General features: G+C 41.1%; 1 protein-coding gene across 1 annotated transcript in view; it reads right to left on the minus strand.

The window, feature by feature from the left end:
* The window catches only part of LOC133128833 (MAM domain-containing glycosylphosphatidylinositol anchor protein 2-like), a 205,275-nt gene that overhangs the window by 24,731 nt on the left and 160,961 nt on the right, over positions 1-19,583 (minus strand). Inside the window, exon 10 of the mRNA XM_061242640.1 lies at positions 5,008-5,185. Within this exon, the coding sequence (XP_061098624.1) occupies positions 5,008-5,185 (178 nt within the window). The remainder of the gene's footprint in view (positions 1-5,007; positions 5,186-19,583) is intronic.

Consider the following 19,583-nt stretch of genomic DNA (forward strand, 5'->3'; position numbering starts at 1 on the left):
GCTTGATTGAAATCTGATTGCTATTTTGCGCTTCAAATGCAAAACCCTGACAACCCACGTCCTGTTTTGTTCCGTCTCGCACAGAGCAAAGCTGTTAGCCGCTTCCAAAATAGCACATTTGTACTTTGTGACGTTTTTCAGTTCTTAATGGAAGATGCCATACTCTGCAGTGTCAAAAGCTGTGAGGCTCCCCGTGGAGAGAGATGCGGCACTTCCGGAATTTTACCATTCTTTACCACATGGAGAGCGAGAGAGTGACCAGACCAAAACAAACAAAAAAAATATATAAAAATGAATTCAATAAACTGAAACTTTTCAGCTGGCCAGTTTCACTGCTTTTAAGCTGCGTCTTCCTTTTATAATGCAGAGACGAACTAAAGGATAAAGCTCTGGATCGATATCCCGGTCTCGGCCCCATACTGCAGAAACAGGCACACTTTAAGAACGTGGCCTAATTAGTTAACGCAACCTACAGCGCTGAAACACAAAGATACACTGACTCAAGTACTGTATACACAGTACAAAGTTAACTCTTTAGGCCATGTCCGAAAGGTAAGGCGTCCCCCATATGTTCATAACAGGGGGCAAACAATTGAATTGAAAATTCCAACATTGCAAAATGGTTCTGAGGTCACATTACATTACATGTCATTTGGCATACTGTCGACTTACAGTTGATAAGACTAAGACAATCCCCCACTGGAGCAATGCAGGGTTAATGACAAGGGCCCAACGGCTGTGCGGATCTACGGCTGTGGCTACACCGGGGATGGAACCATCGACCTTGCGGGTGCTAGTCATGTACCTTAAGCACTACACTACAGGCCACCCAATAGAACAGACCCAGAGTGTTGTGTACAACGACCTTACACCACGAACAGTGACAGGTGCACTTGAAACAGAGCATATTAATTCATATTATGGCAAATACCCAAAATACCCAATACTCAAATATCGACCCCTGGCTTAAGAAGGAAATAAAATGCAAATCCTCTTTGCAAGAAATTTACCAACATTAACATTTTTTTGCTAAGCTAAGCTCTCTATACTTACATCTTTTTTTGGAGAGTGTAATAAAAATGTAAATGCATCCATCACCCCATTTGTAAAAACAAATCGATCCTGACATTTTCTCAACCGCAAAGCCAAGCCGTGGTTCAGTTCTCTGTGTTTTTCTACCCCGTATCTCTGGCATTTAATGAGTTCAAGAGCGTAGAAAAGGCCGATTAATTATTTTATTTTGGCTTAGCCTTCCCTAGATGTGAATAATAAAGCTGTAATTAAATAAACCTTCTACATCGAGGCGCACCCCATCATCTACTGATTAGAGGATGATCCCACCACAACCTACAACTCAGAGCATAGCACCTCCTCCATTTAGTCCATAATTGAGGCTAATTCTGAAAAAAAGAAAAAACCTGAACTTGTGAATCCACAGAAAAAGTTAAAATAAGGGGAGGTTTTTTTGTGTTTGACAGTTCAACAAAATTCTCATTATGCAGGAATAATATTCACTTGGAGATCGCTACAGTTCTCTGAATCGAGGCCATATGAATTCAGCTTTTCTAGTGCGTCTGGCCCTGGTCGAAAAAACACAAGCTTAATCCCGTTGCCTGTTCTCTCTACCATGTGAGGTAATGAGAGAAAAGGCCAAGGATCTCAGAATGGGAAAGGCACAAAGGCTCTTCCTGGTTCGTGACAAACAAAAGAGCAAAATGGATTTGCACAGAAAGTTACTGGATTAATGTATTCCTTCCAATATGTCGGCAGATATTTTATCGTCTTATTCAAAGGGAAAAAAAATATTTCTGAAGGTCCAGTTAATCACGTGCAGGAATCATATGAATCCTATTCTGATTAACGTTCGTGGCTCAAAAAATGAATCATTGCTCAACCTAGATTAGTTAAGAGTGCATTTGTTCAGCATTGCCATACTTTGCGGCACTGGAAAATAACAATTATTTATTGTTTTCTTTTGCTAAACTGTAGCATAATGCTATCCGTCATGGTCGCTCATTTTTACCTAAGTCGTTACTCCTTCTGTTGATTCTGAAGGTCAAGTTTATTTTTAAAAAGAGGCCTCGTTGAATATTTATGATGTGTTAAAACCGAGTGTCTTACGCCTTAGCATATTCATGAGTAAGGCTGATTTGAATGAGAGGATGGCGTGAGATTTGCCTGGCGCGCAGTAAGGGGACAGGCAAAACCCAAGCCGATGAGCTGGCCCTGATTGCTGTGAGACTACGAGATATGTGAAGCTGCAGCCTTCCTGAATTATTCAACCTCAGCAGCATTCCCAAACAAGCCCAGTACTGGGGTCCTGGTTGGGGGGGGGGGGGGGGAGGGTGTTGAATTTTCATATTCCGTTTGCGAAAATGAAATAAATAAATATATAAACAAACAAATTTATGAATAAATAAAAGTAAATTATTAAAAATAATGAATAAATAAATAAAAATAACGAGATATAAAAGGTACTCGTGTTTCAGCCGCATCCAAATCAAATATTCAGAGAGCTTTCCATGTCGTAAACCTCCTGCCCTTAAGAATTCCTAAGTGTTCACTCAGCCCACCGGAGCTTTCCCCGCGCCGGTTCTATTCATAACGCCGGCTCTGCTGGGAGGAGACCTTCTCGTACTGCTGCGTACACTCTGATTCTCGGTAAACTGATTCAGATGCAACGCAAAGCAAAGTGACACAGAGTCAACGGATGCTCATTTCCACCGCTGTCACATCTCATGCTGAACAGACAGGTGAGCTGCCTTGGCACTGCGGGAATATAAAACTTTTGGTTGAAGGCATCGAGCATGTGTGCTCCCATCTACGTATTGTGGTAGGACTGTTACACCCAATCAAATGCTTCCTCTGCTCAAGTTCTTTTTCTCTCTCATTTCAATTAGATATGAAGGTTAAATGATAATTGAAAGGCAAATTACCAGCAATTATTTGAGAGAAAATAATTTCCTCCCCCATAAAAAAATAATGAATAAAGTCAGAAGCATTAGAATGAATATCAATTTACATTACCAGAATCTTAATCAGAGCAAATCCAATTTTTGTCTTTTTTCACAAAAGCAATGCAGTCAAACGAAGGACTTGGTTCGGCTAATACATATAAGGCCAGTTTCACCGACACAGATTAAGCCTTGCCCTGGACTAAATTCAATTTTGAATGGGGATACTCCATAAAACTCAACTCAATTTAGTCCAGGACTAAGCTTAATCTGTGTCCGTGAAATTGTCCCATAGTGTTCACAGCTCGTGGAAGGTCACTAAATGATGTCATATGCTAATTTACATATTTATGATGTTTCCACACATTCATCTGCATGTAAAAACATGTGTCTCACTGGTGGACGGTCGACTGTAGCATCCATCTACACTCACTAACCAGCCAGAAACAGGAAAACCAGTTTGAACTCTGAGAATTCTGGCTGATAACCAGGTCGATAGTCAGGTGAATTGTTTACTGTAAATTGATTTTTATAATACTACCACTACTACTACTACTAATAATAATAATAATAATAAATAATAATAATAATAATAATAATAATAATAATAATAATAGACATGTCAGGCTCCAATCATGTTAATGTGATGTTGCTCGTTTAGGTAGCAAATAACAATGGTGAATCGTTTTGACGTAATTTACATAAGAAGCATACACTCAGATCACACTGCATCACTCACAGTGGCCACAAGAAGTTGATGATTCTGAAACTATATAGCTTTTAAAGATTTAAATCGATCCTATAGTGGGATTTTTGCCGTTTATGGATGGTGTGACTAAAGTTTTTTCGTGCCATTGACCGTAATTGAATATTTTCATTTTTATTGTTCAACTGAACATATCTTCTTTAACAACACATTTTATGGGTTATGCTATTGGCTTGTGTTAGCTACACCATGCTAACCTAATAGGGGGGATCAATAAAGATCAACAAGTCATTAGCACCTCTTGTACGTTTAATCACCACTGCTGTGAAGTAAAAAAGTGGAAAAGGTTTGTTTTTTGTAAGAAATGCATTGTTGAGTTAACGTGCACCTATTGTAGCCGACATTCTAAAGCTCCATTTTGCCCTCCCTACTTTTGGATCTTGTTTGACACAAAAGCATTAAAGGTACAGTAGGTAATTTTGGACTTATAATGGCCGAGAGAGGAATTGCAGCAACAAACACCCTCAAACCACAACACTGTTTATCCCTCAACCCTTCTCTGTGACGTTGAAACCACCCCTACGCCATTGGCTGTGACAATTAGAACCAATTTTCAAGCAATGAGCTTGAATTATTGTACAGCTATACAATGTTTTGGAACAGAGTGTATAACTGTATATTTTGAAACCCAAATTTAAGGATGATAAACACACGTAGAAGGTGAGTCAACATGTCAGTCAGCCTTTTTCAATGATAGGAAGGGATTTACGGTGGTCTTGGTACAATGTTTTAACACAAAAATCTTACCTATTGTACCTTTAAGGGGTCTGAAAAGTCACTAAATCAAGGGACAAAGTTGACACTGATTGCACCTACATCTCTGCTGTGTGTTCGGTTTCTGTTTACTTCCAAATGTGAAAGTTATATATACTTATATTTACTACACCCAATGTGCCTTTTTCCTTGGTTTCAATGGGGGATTCAATGAGAGTTCAGCATTCTAAGTGATGAATATGGAAAAATGTAATCCCATCACTCCCAGACCTGTTTTGGATTCAAATACTTTTCCAAGCTTCACTGAGCTTGTCTGGTGTATTGGGACCTATGAAATACTTTTAGTAAAGTGCAAACCCCACATTCTGGTCCTCTTGGTTGGCTCAGCTGCACCTGGCAAGATCAATCGAACACAGAAAAGTATTTGAATTCAAAACAATTACATATTTGACCCAGGTTTCACTTCCAACTACCCAATTACACTGGCCCAGTCAGGCTTTGATGTTCACAACCCTTCAGACAGTGTGAAAGTTTCTCAGTGTGAAGAGGGGCACAGAAAGTCTGAACGCTTACTGCTGTACTTGATCATCCGGACGGCAGAGTCACCCTCCCCGAATCGTGTGATGGGGGTGAGGCGCACCTCGTACGCCTCCGGCCTGATGAGCTCAGTCAGATTGTAGGTGATGAGCTCCCCCGTCTGGATCGTTCCCTCCACAGGTATCTCCTGCTCCCACCACCTCTGCTGCCCCGTCTGGAGAGGAGGAACAATTACAACTGAAAACAACCAGGCAGGAACCCCTGCTGTAAAATCCAGCTATGCTAGCTTGACCAGCATGAGAATTGAGCTCATCAAGCTGATTATAATCTGGTCTAGCTGGGTATGAGCTGGTCAACTTGTCTGAATTGAGCTGTTTCAAAACATAGCTTGAGCTGGTCTGAACTGGTCAACTAGCTAAAAGGCTGTGTCAAAAGCTATCTTGAGCAGTTTTTTTCAGCAGGGACCAGAACAAAACAAGTGCAGCAATAACCATAGCAACAAGTAAAACATTGCTATAGAGGGAGAAATCCCTGGAGCATATTTCCTCTCCAGTCAGCATGGTTTTATGAATTTACCAGCCCACTAAAATATTTATATACCAGTCCACTTAAATCTCTGTAGGTGAACACAGGTTTCTAGGGTTGAGTTACAGCACAGAAAAAAAATGAATTTTGCCCCTAGAAAATGTGAAATGTCAACCCACGTAACACATGAACAGCAAAGGCTACACGGAAAATGTTTTATGCATATCCGCACTTCTGAAATATTTAATTTTGCACAAGGTACATTTCCATTAGTGAAAATTTCTGGAAATGTCGATTCCCTGTTTTCTGCAACTTGCCTAACGGACATGAAATTCAGATAGCCAGCGACTCTGGGCCAGATCTGTGCTGAATCTGGCTGGGGGTCGATGGCTATCTGAAAATAGAAAACTAACAAATGCAAATGCACACAAAGCTTTACATTACGCCTAAGCAGCATTTTAATGCAATTCCCACATATGAATGACTAATTAAGGCTTTGTTTGCATCAAGCGGGACAGGCTAAAATCACCCGACACTTTATAATAATAATAATATAATACATAAAATAATATAATATAGCAGCAATCCAGGACTGACGGGGTCCAAGCAGCAAAGCAACAGTCGGCAAGCACAGAGACTTCGATGGAGTTTATATTATGGCAAAGACGTGTATCCCGTTTTGCATGAATCCAACTTTGCGTTCAGATGTTATTAGCATTCATGAGATAAGGCGGGCCCACATCATTTTCATTGGCTGTTTATTCAACCACATTGTAACATATCAAAATTTTGGTGATAATCAGATAAAGCATACAAAAGTTCAAGCTGTTTCAGAAAAAATGGCCACACCCAGAACAATTGACTGACGTCATGGTTTGCAGCATCAAAAAAACAGTCATAACTTTTTTTGGGGTTAGATAAATTACTGTAGTGCCCTGTATTGGCCAATTGTCACCAGCTTTTAGTACATACTGGCCAGTAGTACACTTGGACCAAATTTCAAGATTATCAAGATTTAAGTCCATCAAATGCAATAAAGAGAACCCAGACAAGCACGTGGATAGCATGCAAACATGATGCAGAAATGGCTACCTTACTGGATTCAAAAATCAAGTCTTTCTTGGAGGCGACTGACCTAATCACTGGACCACGGCACCAGCAAGAAACATTGAAGAAGCTTGGTCTAAGGAGGCAGCACCGCAAACTTCTATAGATATTTAAACGTATTTGCTTCTCATAGAGAAATCCTAATATGTATACACCATGATTGTGGACTACATATGTGTGTACATATTAGGATTTCTCTATGTCAAATTTGAAGCAAAAACTTTAATTGGTGAAAAACCTTTTTTAAAATGAAACTTTTTTTGCTTCTTCTGCTGATCTTGAATTAAATGCGGTTTGTTTCTGGCACGGCAACATTTCTTGCCGACCCTTGATTCACAGACTGTCTCAAATCTGTACAACAAACTGTCTCATACAGCAATGTTTCAAATTTAACCAAATTCATTTAACTCAATACTATCTCTTTTTTCCTGCAGCCTACAGCTGAACCTTATCATTTTTTTAAATCCCTGCCTCACTTCTTCTGCCGATCTTGAATCGAATGTGGTTTCTCCAGAGACAAGAGCCCGCCTGGTTTCTGGCACGGCAAGACGCGTTCTTTGCCTGACCGGCGTGACCCTCGGTTCCCCGGATCGGCGGGAGGCTCTCCCGCCAGATGCGAGACCGGAATGCCTGCCAGCGCGGCTCCCGTTCCAGCTCAGTGGGAAGGAGACGAGAGTGCCGGGCTCCAGACAATATGCAGCACGCCCACGGTGGGACTAATTATCGCCGTGCCGACTGGGAGTGCAATCAACAAATCACAGCCCTGCGCTCGGCTTTCCAGAGCCGTTCGACGTGGCACGCGCAAACAAAGACGAGGAGAGGTCTTAATTATGCAAAAAAAACATTGGGCTCCCCTTTCCCCCCCAGAATTAAATAAAATAAACTGAGTAGTACAAATCTAGCCCAGGGTGGGGCCTGTCACAAGCGTGTCGGACTGTAAAACAGGGCTTTCACACACTCAATGCACTACTGATAGTTTACCAATTAGCCTTGCTGTGGTCCTGTGTTTACAACCAAAGAAGTATCCTCCTAAATCCAAAACCAAACGCAATCAACCATTTTTCGATAGCTTTCACCAGAGAGGAAAAACATATTTTTCATCGTCAATCTTGTGCGCTTATTTCTGCATCCACATTGACCTGCATGTCGAAAAGACACCCAGATATTGCCGTAGCCTGAACAACTGTTAAACAGCACTGTGGCAGGTCAATTGTTGTAATCTGCCAAAAATATTATATGAATATATTATATTTATGTTATATTACATTGCATATTGTATAACTGGCCATTGTGCACAACCAAGACGTACTGGATTGCACATTGCGCCTAGAAACATTCACAGCACAACTATTTAGACATGAAATATAGCTACAGATGCAGTTCTCAGCTTACAAGCAATGAACTGCCGATTTTCATCCCACAATGGTCCAAATAAGGTGAGATGATGTCCTGAAGCAGACTATTTGCCTGAGGAGACTCTTTTCAATGTTCTGCTAGTGTTATAGTAAGGGTTTATGGTGGAGTGAGTTTTAAGTCAGCCCAAAATTTGAATGCCGGGTTTGTATATTTATTTAATGAATAATTAGTCTCTCTCTCTCTCTCTCTCTCTCTCTCTCTCTCTCAGCACAACACAGGGTAGGCATGGGATTAGTCAGTTCCTGTCATGATATCTTTGTGCCCAAAAACCATGTTCTGCTCAATGCGTATCAAAACCCAACCTGTTTGCCTTATTTATGAGAGAAACTGCGTTCTATATCAGGTGCATTACAAATACAGTACCTAATAAAGATGAGTATATTCTGTTTGAGCAAAGAATATTTACTAATGGATGAGAAATATTTTTTTTAATGTATTGTACAGTCAATACTTTGACTGTATTGTGCAAAACATTGGGACCAAAGTGATTTTTATGCATAATTACTGTAAAGCCTGTGTGGGCTCATTACAGTTACCGTGAACCCACTATACTTCCACTTCACCGAAATTCACAAGATGTAATCACTAAAGACAAGCCCTTCTCCATAAATACCAACAGCTCCCTACCACCATCCTATAAACAATTTGGCTTTATAACTTCCTGTGAGACCTGAATTAATTTTAATTAAACTTGAACTGGCATGATTCAGATCTGTCTGTGTATTGCCACTGCACAGCACTTGAGAGCAGCTGGTCAAGTTCAAAGCCAATCTTTCCTGAGAATGTGTCTCCAAACCACAGACCCCCAGGTGTTTTTTTTCCATTGCCCCCTCCTCATTAAACACACATACACATACACGCACACCACTCAGGGCTCAGACCATGGTGTTTCCCACTTTGCGCACCTGCACCATATGGCAATCAATATGGACCTATCTGCGCTAATGAAATCTTTTGGGCTGCCTGACTTCGCGTTCGTAAAATCACCCATAATCATTTAAACGGGAATGAAGGGGCACATAATCATGCACCGCCGCGCTGACCTTTCGAGTATTTAAACGGCGGCTGTCGTCACTGTCATCGCTCTCCACGCGTCCCAGTCTACCCCTCCGCATCGCAATTCTATTATAACTTTCATCATTCAGCATTCTCTCCATCTGGTTATTTTGGTTTACAGTTTATTGCGTTTTTCCCTCCTAGCAGGGCGGTCTATGGAGAGTTCTTCTGCAGATTCATTACAAAAGGTGCCAGGCTAAGGATGCTTTGATGGATTGATTGCCGGAGCAGTTCGCCTGATTTTTACAGGAACTCAAACTGCAGGGAGTATTCAAATAAGCAGGAGTGCATGGGGAGGGGGGCGCAAATTAAATGGGTTTGTAAGCAAGAAAGAAGCATTGAAATGTTACAAAACACACGCAATCAGGCGGGTCTGCATAATAAATACTTTCTCTGTTAAACTCTGAACAATCACTCTGTACTCTTTGTCCTACACCACAAAGAACTAATACACAGTCATAATGTTCACATTCAGGCCACCAAAGATAGGAGCCATTGGTTCCCACTGACAGGGACACTATCCTTGTGATTTTGAGACTGTACTCATGTAGATATTGTTAAATACAGTTTAAATATAAATCTACTCATGCCCCTGCTGTAAAATCCAGCAATGCCAGCTTGACCAGTCTGAAAATTGAGCTGGACTAGCTGGGTCTGAGCTGGTCAATCAGCATGGCCAAGCTGAGCATAAAGTTGGTCTAGCTGGGTATGAGTTTTCAGCCAGTTAATGCTTGTACCTTGTTTCAAAACATTTCTTCAGATGGTCTAACCAAGTCAAGCTGGGAGCTGGTCGGAACTGGCCAACCAGCTAAACCATGGTGTTTTCTTCAGCAGTGACTCCTGCAGGTACTGTACAGTGTCATATACACCCATGTGTTCACTCTGTAATATACTCAGTGAGCACTTTTTGACTTATTAAGTCTTCTGCTGCTGCAGCCTATCCACTTAGAGGTTTCACGTGTTGTATTTTCAGAGAAGCTCTTCTGCATACCACTGTTGTAATGTGTGGTTATTTACATTACTGTCACCTTCCTGTCAACTTTGACCAGTCTGGCTATTCTCCTCTGACATCTCTCATTAACAAGGCCGTTTCTGTCTGCAGAACTGCTGCTCACTAGATTTGTATGTGTTTTCTTCGCAAACTCTAGAGAGGAGTGTGTGTGAAAATCCCAGGAGATCAGCAGTTTCTGAGATACTCAAACCACCATGTCTGCCACCAAAAATCATTCCACTGTCAAAGTCACTTAGATCACATTTTTTCCCCATTCTGATGGTTGATGTGAACATTAACTGAAGCTCCTGACCCATATCTACATGATTGTATGCATTGCACTGCTACCACACAATTGGCTGAATAGACATTCGCATGAATAAGTAGGTGTAATATAGTAAAAATCTTCCTAATGAAGTGTTCGGTGAGTATAGATACACAATACATTCACATTGCACACATCACATTCACCAAAACATACACACACACACAGTGGAACATGGCAATGAATCGCCTTGTATTCTGCTCAAGTCTCTTATACATTTATAGGATACTCTCCAGCATGGACATTCTGCCATTGACAACTAATTATATACCTTGACCTCCCCACAGGGATTGAATTCCACCGTTAGCAGATTGAATTTTGGACGGAGGAAAGTAGTTTTGATATATATTATCACATGCCAGAGGGTCTGCATTTTCCTCATCAGTATTCAGCTCTCCGTGTTTGTAACGAGAGATGGGGGTTGCCAGAGTGCGGTTTTAGTGCAAATGTGTGAGGCTCTATCCTCTTGAGGAAGGCGCATCAGAACATCTCCTCTCCTCCAAAGCACCGAAAGGGGAAAATGAACCCAATTACTGTAAATAAAAGAAGGACAGAAACGTATAAAGCAACGCATAGTAGGCCTGTAAACACCAAACTGCAGATAACAATGTTGCCCTTTCATGTAACCATATATTACTAAAATAAGATTTGACCACAAGATGTGTGTACATTTGACTGCAATGAAGATATAAAACCTGGAAAGGTGTGATAGAAACATGCTAGCTATCTTAATTAAATAGGCAACCATTTTCAGCAAAAGAAAAACTGAACCATACTCAATACTTTGAGTAAAAACGATTGGAATGGGAATGGGCTTTCAGAAATGGTAAGTCAAAATATCACAAACCACTTTGATGTGTTTTGAAACACACACACACACGTGTGCCTGCACATTCACACACACACACACACACATGCACACATGTGCTCACACGCACACACACGTTCACATGCGCTCACACACACACACGCTCACAGGGTCCTAAAACAAAACTTGATCACAATGTTCGTTCACAGAAAGACTGCCGGTACAAACTGTACATGAAAATACTTCTCACAGGAGATATTTAGAAAAAAAAAAAAACACTTCAACTGCATAAGTACAAAAACAACAACAACAGAAAAAAGCTCCAAAAGCACTGCAGGCTGTCAAAAGAAGCAGATCACCTGTCGGGCATATCATTTGAGTCCCGCAACCCTATCATTGAGCTGTGATATATAAAAAATGAATTAATCCTAGCTGAACAGCTTGAATGGAGAGAGAAATCCATCACATATTTTTCCCTATGCGGCCCTGCAGGTTCAAAGGATTATTTACAGAGGTGGGGGGGGGGGGGGGTAATTAAAGCAAATCTCCAGAGATGCCATGGACTCCAGCTAGGAAGAGAGGTACTTTAGAGAAGCCCAGAGTGCTCTCCAAAAGTGAAAAGCCACAGATAATGCCCGCAATCAGAACCAAACTTCTAGAACAGTGGTCCTCACTCCTGGTCCTGGAGAGCCGCAGGGTGAGCTGGTTTTTGTTTTCGGCTTGATATCAGCAACAGATTCAGATCCAAGGAACCAGGTGAGAAGAGTTAACTGTGCAGTTAACTGCTTTAATTGATCGATTAAGCGCTGAGTAACAACAAAAGACAGCACACCCTGCGGCTCTCCAGGACCAGGAGTTAGGACTACTGTTCTAGAACCTTCCATTAGACAAGTGAAGAAGGGGATGCATTCACTCGCTGTCAGAGGGCTGTGTGAAGCCTGCTGGGCCATGTATCTCTCTGAGCGCTTAGTGTAGTTATATTCTCCGCAAGCCTGATCAAATTCTGACTGTGACACATACTGTATAACTGAGCCAAGGACTCCACGGAAATGCATAATTGCCAATATAATAGGACCACGCAGGGATTGAGAGCTTGAGTCTGTACTGCCTTCTTCATGGCTAGCAACTTCTCTGCTCATATCAAAAGATGGATGGTAAATGGTAGCACTGCAGCCCTCTCCCACAGTAACTGCAGCTCTGCAGTGGATTGACTGGCTGCAAGCATATCAAAGGGTGCTGTGTTTTGCTTTAAGAGTGCCATCAGTTAGATTTAACTTAATTTTAAGCAAACATCTAATTATATCTTGGCAGGCGTTATTTAACCAAGCATAACAATTATTTGGTTTTGTTACCTAGAACATTTTGAAACCTTGAAAGCCATATCACAATTGTACATACAACCCCAGCCTCTTACAAAATGTGCGATATGATTGATGACTTGACCTAGATTTTATACACATACTGCAGGAATAAAAGCATTATTTGCCTTTTGCAGGGCTGCACATTTTTCAGGGTTACCAAGTCAGGGGCCCTGTTTATTGGCTGCATGTATTTTGATCAACTGCAGTTTTTTTGGTTAATTGCATTAAGTCATTGTTCTAACACTAAAGGTATACTAAAGGCGCGCTGAACTACGCAGGTGTTGTACTTGGCCCGTGCGGTCGGATGCTGTTGCCAGTACCCACAGTACGCATGAACCCAGAGCACTGCAGTGGCTGAGGGCAGAGCCAACATGGAGATTCAGGCAGAAGTCAGCTCCCACCTCCCCACTCTCACCCCTATCTGGGACAAATCAGTGCCGACTGGTTAAACTGTGTACGAGAACAGAGCCTGCAGATATATAAGCAGGCCTGTCATGTCTGTGCTGCTCACATCAGGACAGAAAGCATGGTCCTTCAACATCACCCTGCCTCCATTACTGCTTATTGTTTTCTAGGGTTCTGGTTCCATTTTCTCACTTGGATCCAGTTGAGAGGTTTAGTTCTTTCTTTCTAATTTTTTTTTTTTTAACCATGAATTTCAAGCATTCCGATCAGAGAATGTGTAAAGATGAACCCTTTAAACTACTCCATTATTACATTATTGCTTACTGCTGGAGCTGAAACTATTAATGTTTCATAGAAGAAGGAATGGTTTTCCCCACTCTCAATATATATCTTATTGATGTGCAGTATGCATCGGTCGTCAGCTTGATGTACTGTGGCTTTTGCTCATAAACTTATACAAGATAGATTGACAGATAGAAGTGATCACAGATATAAGTGCATTTTTAAGCTATCTACGTGAAATAATAATAAAGACGGGAGAGTGAGAATTCATGAGCCATAATGGGTAGAGCTGTCATAGGCTGTCATGTAGCTGACACATAAATACACTTTGGTCTCCAAACCAGCATGTGTTGAATGGCACAGATAAGAGGCATGTGCAGCATTTTCTAGCCTTACCCATTACATAGTCCATCATGCGTCACTCTTCCATCACAGAGACTAGGTACTCTAGTCTTTTTGTTGCTTGTGGAGTAACAACCTTGTGTTTCATTTCCTAAGATGCAAGGTTGTATCCTCGCACCAAGGACATCCCACTGTTGGCATGGCAATTTTTAATGAGGGAAAATATGTGCTTATTGTTTTGACGCAGCGGGTAGGAAAGGAGGGTTCCACCTTCAGGGTATATATATCCTCAAAGGATTTTAAAAACAGTGAAGTGATTCTAATTAGCTAACCAAGTCTTCGAATAATGCTAACGGAAGCATACATACCTTTATTATTCTGCATGAATACCCTTCATCTCTTGTCATGCTGTTGAAAGGAATGGTCTAACGCTGGCTGAGAGCGTGACTGAAAACTGATACCTCCTACAATACAAGCAGGTGCTCACTGTTTTGGGGCTTTCCTTGCTCTGAGGATGTCTCTTGTTTCATTTTCCCCTGCCAGTCTTTATTTAAACACCCTTGTCTGAGGATAGATTCACAGGTCCATTACCTCTGGCGGAAGTGGCTGAGAATCCCAAGCGTAAGGAAAGTAATTAATTTATAAACGGCTCCCCATACTGCTGCTGTTCCATTTCGGGGGAAAATCATATAACATCCCTGTTCAAGCACCGAAGGAGATCTGCTTGGGTGTTTCACCCCCCAAAAAAAGCCTTTCTTTCTGCGGAACTCATTGGGAAACATGTAGAGGAGTGAACAGTGACACAGGTAATGATCCAACTGATTTCTGTCATTAGTATTCCACCTTTCTGTAAATGCACTGTCTGCTCCACCCTGAAGAAGCACTGCATGGCATACCAATTTCCAGAGTGACTACAAATGCGTATCAGCAGCCTCAAACCATCACAAGAATCAAAATGAACCCCAGTAAAAAAAAATAACAATAAAAAACTATCACAGCAAACAGAAGCTGAAAATATGTTTTTCATTTCCCGCCTTTTTTCTTTGTTTGAAAGGTCTAGTTTATTGGCAAGGAAACAAGGATTTTAGTTGGAAAGAGAGGTTAATTACACAATCCACACTTCCTTTGTGATTCAGAGTGGTTCACACCTGCATTCCTTGGTATATCCTCTCCTTCAGAAATCAAATTTGCACTGAAGCCCCTATCACCGACTGTGAGCTGAGAAGTAAAATGTTGAAATTCCAGGGTTACTCTCCTATCAATTGTGTGCTATACTGAAAAGCACAGGCTACATATTAGATTGTTGAAATCATTGAGTAACATAAATTGATTAGCAGACAACTCCCTCACATGCAGCCCTTGACTCACTGAAGTTAACAAGTTACTGTCCAACACCAGCCAACTTTTTTTATTTTTCAGACAAAAAAATATTTGGGGCCAGGCTGAAAACACACAGGGCTTAATCCCTGAAAAATAGACCCTAACAACGCCACTGGTTGCAATGCTAATCAGACAAGAACCGCAAAGTTAGATTCATTTTTGTACAGTAGCCAACCTGTGCTTGAAACATACAGGCTATTTTGCAGCTTTAAATGGGCTGACCACATGTGAGATCTGTGATTGTCTATGTGACTATTTGCGGGCTCCGCAAAAAATAACACGATGAAAGGGAAATTTCATCAGGAGTTTGACTATGATGACAAAGAAGCGGATAGGTTGTCCTGATTATCTTAACTCCCCCTCGTTTCCAACAACCACCTCCAGGAGGAGATGGTGGACACCAAGGAGTGCAGCTTAACAACAGACTGGACTGGTCGGATAACACCTGAGGCCCTCTACAGAAAAGGACAGGGCAGATGTTTTACCAGTCTGTTGTCGCCACTGCACTTTTTTTGCTGTAGCGTGTTGGGGTGGATGCATCAGGACTAGAGATGTCAACAAACTAAGAAGAAGACATTTGTCCTCTGCAGAAGGCCTTCCTGACCCATCTTAGTCACTTAGGGCAGTGGGTAGCCCCAGGGAACAATGTGGGGTTAAGGGCCTTGCCCCAACAGCTAACAACTATGCAGATCTTATTGTGGTTTATCATGGCTACAGCGGGGCTTGAACCACCAACTTTCCAGGGTCCAGTCATGTACCTTCGCCACTGCACTACAGGCTATCGATGCAGGTGTGTGAGGAAAGCTAGCACTTTTGTCGGAGTTGAACTGGACTGCCTGGAGGTAGTGGTAGCTGGATGCTATCCCGAACAACCCCTCCCATCCTCTCTACGACAAGCTGAGGCGGATGAGGAGCACATTCAGCCACAGACTCATCCCTCCATGATGCTCCTGGGAGTGCCTCAGGCATTCCTACCGTTCCACAACAGTACCTAGACCACAGAACATTATGCAAAATGGACATAACTCTTGGACAACTTGCACACTTGCCATTACTAGCATGTCATGTGTCACTGTCTATTTATTTAGTTAAGTATGATTTATTATTATTACTTGTTTTTATGCTATGCTGCTGTGTCCCATGAATTACCCCCCAGGGAATTAAGAAAGCGATATCGATATACCTATCTAGCATGTAAACCAGCTAGCAGGATGAAGTTATTGTGCTCCATTACCATGAACTCCTGATCTTCGTCAATAACTCAGACCAAAAACTGGATCCATACTACACTTACGGTGAATTTTATTTTGTTATCAAATTTGTTCTGTTAGTATAATATGGTTACATTGAAGATATGCTAAGGGGAACCTCTGACAGAGTCAATGTGGGGATGGGAGTGAGTCCTTCAAGGCCTTCAGCGAAGGCCTAAGATTTATGGAAATTATGAAAAACATGTCTTAATTATTAGTGTAATATAACTAGAGGTGCACTGATACAATATGAAACATTGGTATCGGCACCAACACAGTCACAAAGTACTCATACTTGGTATCGGCAAATTCATTTGTCTGTTTCAGATACCACAACCATAAAACCATACCATACATTAATGAAATGTGCATTATTTTTTGATGTTATTGTGCTGGGCAAAATTGCTTTGGGTAGCTTGTGCTAATTTGGGCTATTTTTTGTTATATCGGGTGGTATCTTTCTAAACCTGCAAATCCCTTCCCTGGCATACTCTTTGGCACTGCTGCAGTTTGTCCCTCCTCTGCTGTCATTGTCCCTGAAGCCTGTCAATTAGTGGCTGCATTTATATGGAGATGCTTGCCGGTGGTTGGAATGAGTTCACAAATTACTAGTGTAAATTAAATTACAAGTTATTTAGCTGACGCTTTTATTGAAAATGACTTACAGTTGATTTGACTAAGCAGGGGAAAATCCCCCTGGAGCAATGCAGGGATAAGGGCCTTGCTCAAGGGCCCAACTGCTATGCAGCTCTTATCGTGGCTACACCAAGGACTTAACTGCCAACCTCACGGGTTACAGTCATGTACCTTAACCACTAGGCTAGTGGCTGCCCTGAATGTATTTCGCTGAAGCTATGTGGCGCTGAACTGCTTATTTTTTTTTATTATTTCTGCTGCTGTAGACTATCCACTTATAGGTTTGGCGCGGTGTCTGTTCAGCGATGCTCTTCTGCGTACCCATTGTAATGCAATGTTGTGACACTCGATGGGCTACACCCATGTTTATGAAAACATTGTTCCTTTTCTGTTGTGTTTATGCTTGACAGAGGTGGTGGGACATTTTTGGTTCTCTAAACTTTACTGTTATATTGACCGCTGTGTTGTGCTGATAGCCATGTCTTTTTTAGGTTACTAAGAAGTTACTGAGAACATTGTAATTGACTAAATTAGCTGCCGGTATTTCAATGGTGCTTAAGTTGCCATTTGTGCGTCCGAGTGCTTGCTGTCCCCAATCACACGTAGTAAGCAAGAAAATGTTTCAGAAGGGGGAAATAACAAATTCATATAACGCCTATATTTGCGATCCAAGTCCAACACAAGCATTTTTTAAGGTTAGTTTGGATTGAGGCTGAAGTTAAGAAACTTTAACATGTTAAACCTAATGGTTGAACTGATGGTTCGTCAATAAATGAACACAATGAAACAAAAACAAAAAAATCACTACAATGAAACAGCAGCAACTATTGAGTGTTAGCCAGGCACAGCAGCGGACATTACAACAATCCCTGCACAGAGAAATTTCTACTATACTAATAAGTAACCTACTCGGATCGGTACTCGGAATCGGCCAATCAGCTTAATGAAGTAGGCTACTTGGTAATCGGATTGGTTCTGAAAAAATGGTATTGGTACACTGCGTCTGGGCATTATCTATTATTATCATTCATTAAAAGTGCTACAGATGCTCAGATCGGGAATTATTTACCAGGGTCAACTGTCCAAAAATTATATCCAATCAGCGTTTTTTTATTTGCTGCCTCCACATGGAAAATTAAACCTAAACCTTTAGAATCACAATTGAATCCCTCGGATATCAAAATGAATGGTCTTATTTGGGACTGATAGACTAATTAGCTAATCATATTTTGATTTGTAGCCGGTGGAAGTATTCATTCACGCTTTTACAGCGTCACAGGACCTTCACTGCTGCCATGCTAAGTGTGCTGGCTTTCTGCAGTGATGTTGTGTCCAAATTAGGCCCGTGCATGCAATCACTGATCACTGAAGGCCTATGTGTCAAATATACAGCCCACTACTGTGCAACCATAATGCCAATCAATGGTGAAACACAGTGCATTGTGGTGGAGAGAATATATTTGACTGGTTGTCACAAATAACAGTTAGACAGCGCATGGTAGCTTCACTTATTATGCAGCCAAAGAAGCTTTGCTTTCCCATCACTAGGCTAATGTGTGACAGGTTATCTCTCGCTCTCTCTCTCTCTCCTTCTCTCTCTCAGGGGACAGCTTGAAATCCTTTATGTCCAACATTTTCCTGGGCATTTTCCTTGATTTGATTTGCCGCTGCTTAGATTGTGAGACACAATAGAACATACGGAGTGGAGGAATTAACTTCCATTGAGCTGCTCCCTATTTAGAGTCTCCAAAGGAAATGCCACAAATGGGACGCAAAACAAAGGCAAGCAAGCTGGAACTAATGAGGAGAAACACCCTTGCACTCTTCTCCTGCAAAAACAAGCACTTTTTAAACCAATTACCTCATTTAAATGGATTTCAGTGCAAAGCCATGACAGAATGCTATGGAAGGCACTGCAAACAGAAAACAATACCCTCAATTTTCAAAGGCTTTGTTGCAGGAATTCATTTTCATTTTATTCACACATTATGTTTGGGATCAAACTCAAATTAAAAAGCACTTCGAACACTTGCCAACTCAATATACTATATACTATATACAATTATAATAATTATTTTTAATGAAACTGAGGAACTAAATTAAATAAATGTATGTTGGGATTAGAAAACTACATATGAGTTTAATTGTTTGGCTGTTTGATACTTATCCTTTTTATTGTTTTCTCGATTTAACTATTTGAGTTTTTCTTTAGCAGATGATTTGTGTTTCTTCTTTCTTTCTACTATGACAAATGACCATACTTTTCAACAGCTTCAATGGCCACATTTTGAACAGCTAAGACTTGAGTACAGAAGTTACAGATTCTGGATTTTGCATAATCTTCAAGCCTCCATGGCCCCCACAGGCATATTGACCATAAATCAGCTTTACATTTGACATCTAACCCAATTATGCAGTGGCTCTGAAGTGAAAAACAAAAAGAAAAAATGCAAAAACAAAAATGCTTTGAAGTAAGGCAGAGGCACTACAGTGTAAAACTCAAACACAAAAATAAAACACAAGAATGTGCAGCTCTGAATTGCAAATACCTGGATAAATCCATCATCATAGCTGGAACTGAGGTTTTAACCCCGTCTTGTTGAAACTCGCATGATCCTGTTTGTTGGAATAGATTAAAGTGTGGAGGAATCTTCCTCCATACATGGTGGTAATGTGAGGGGGACCAGCACACATTTCCCTGAATTGTCGCTCAGATCTCTGTGAAATC

The sequence above is a fragment of the Conger conger genome, chromosome 5 (genome assembly GCF_963514075.1).
Source record: "Conger conger chromosome 5, fConCon1.1, whole genome shotgun sequence".
NCBI lineage: Eukaryota > Metazoa > Chordata > Actinopteri > Anguilliformes > Congridae > Conger > Conger conger.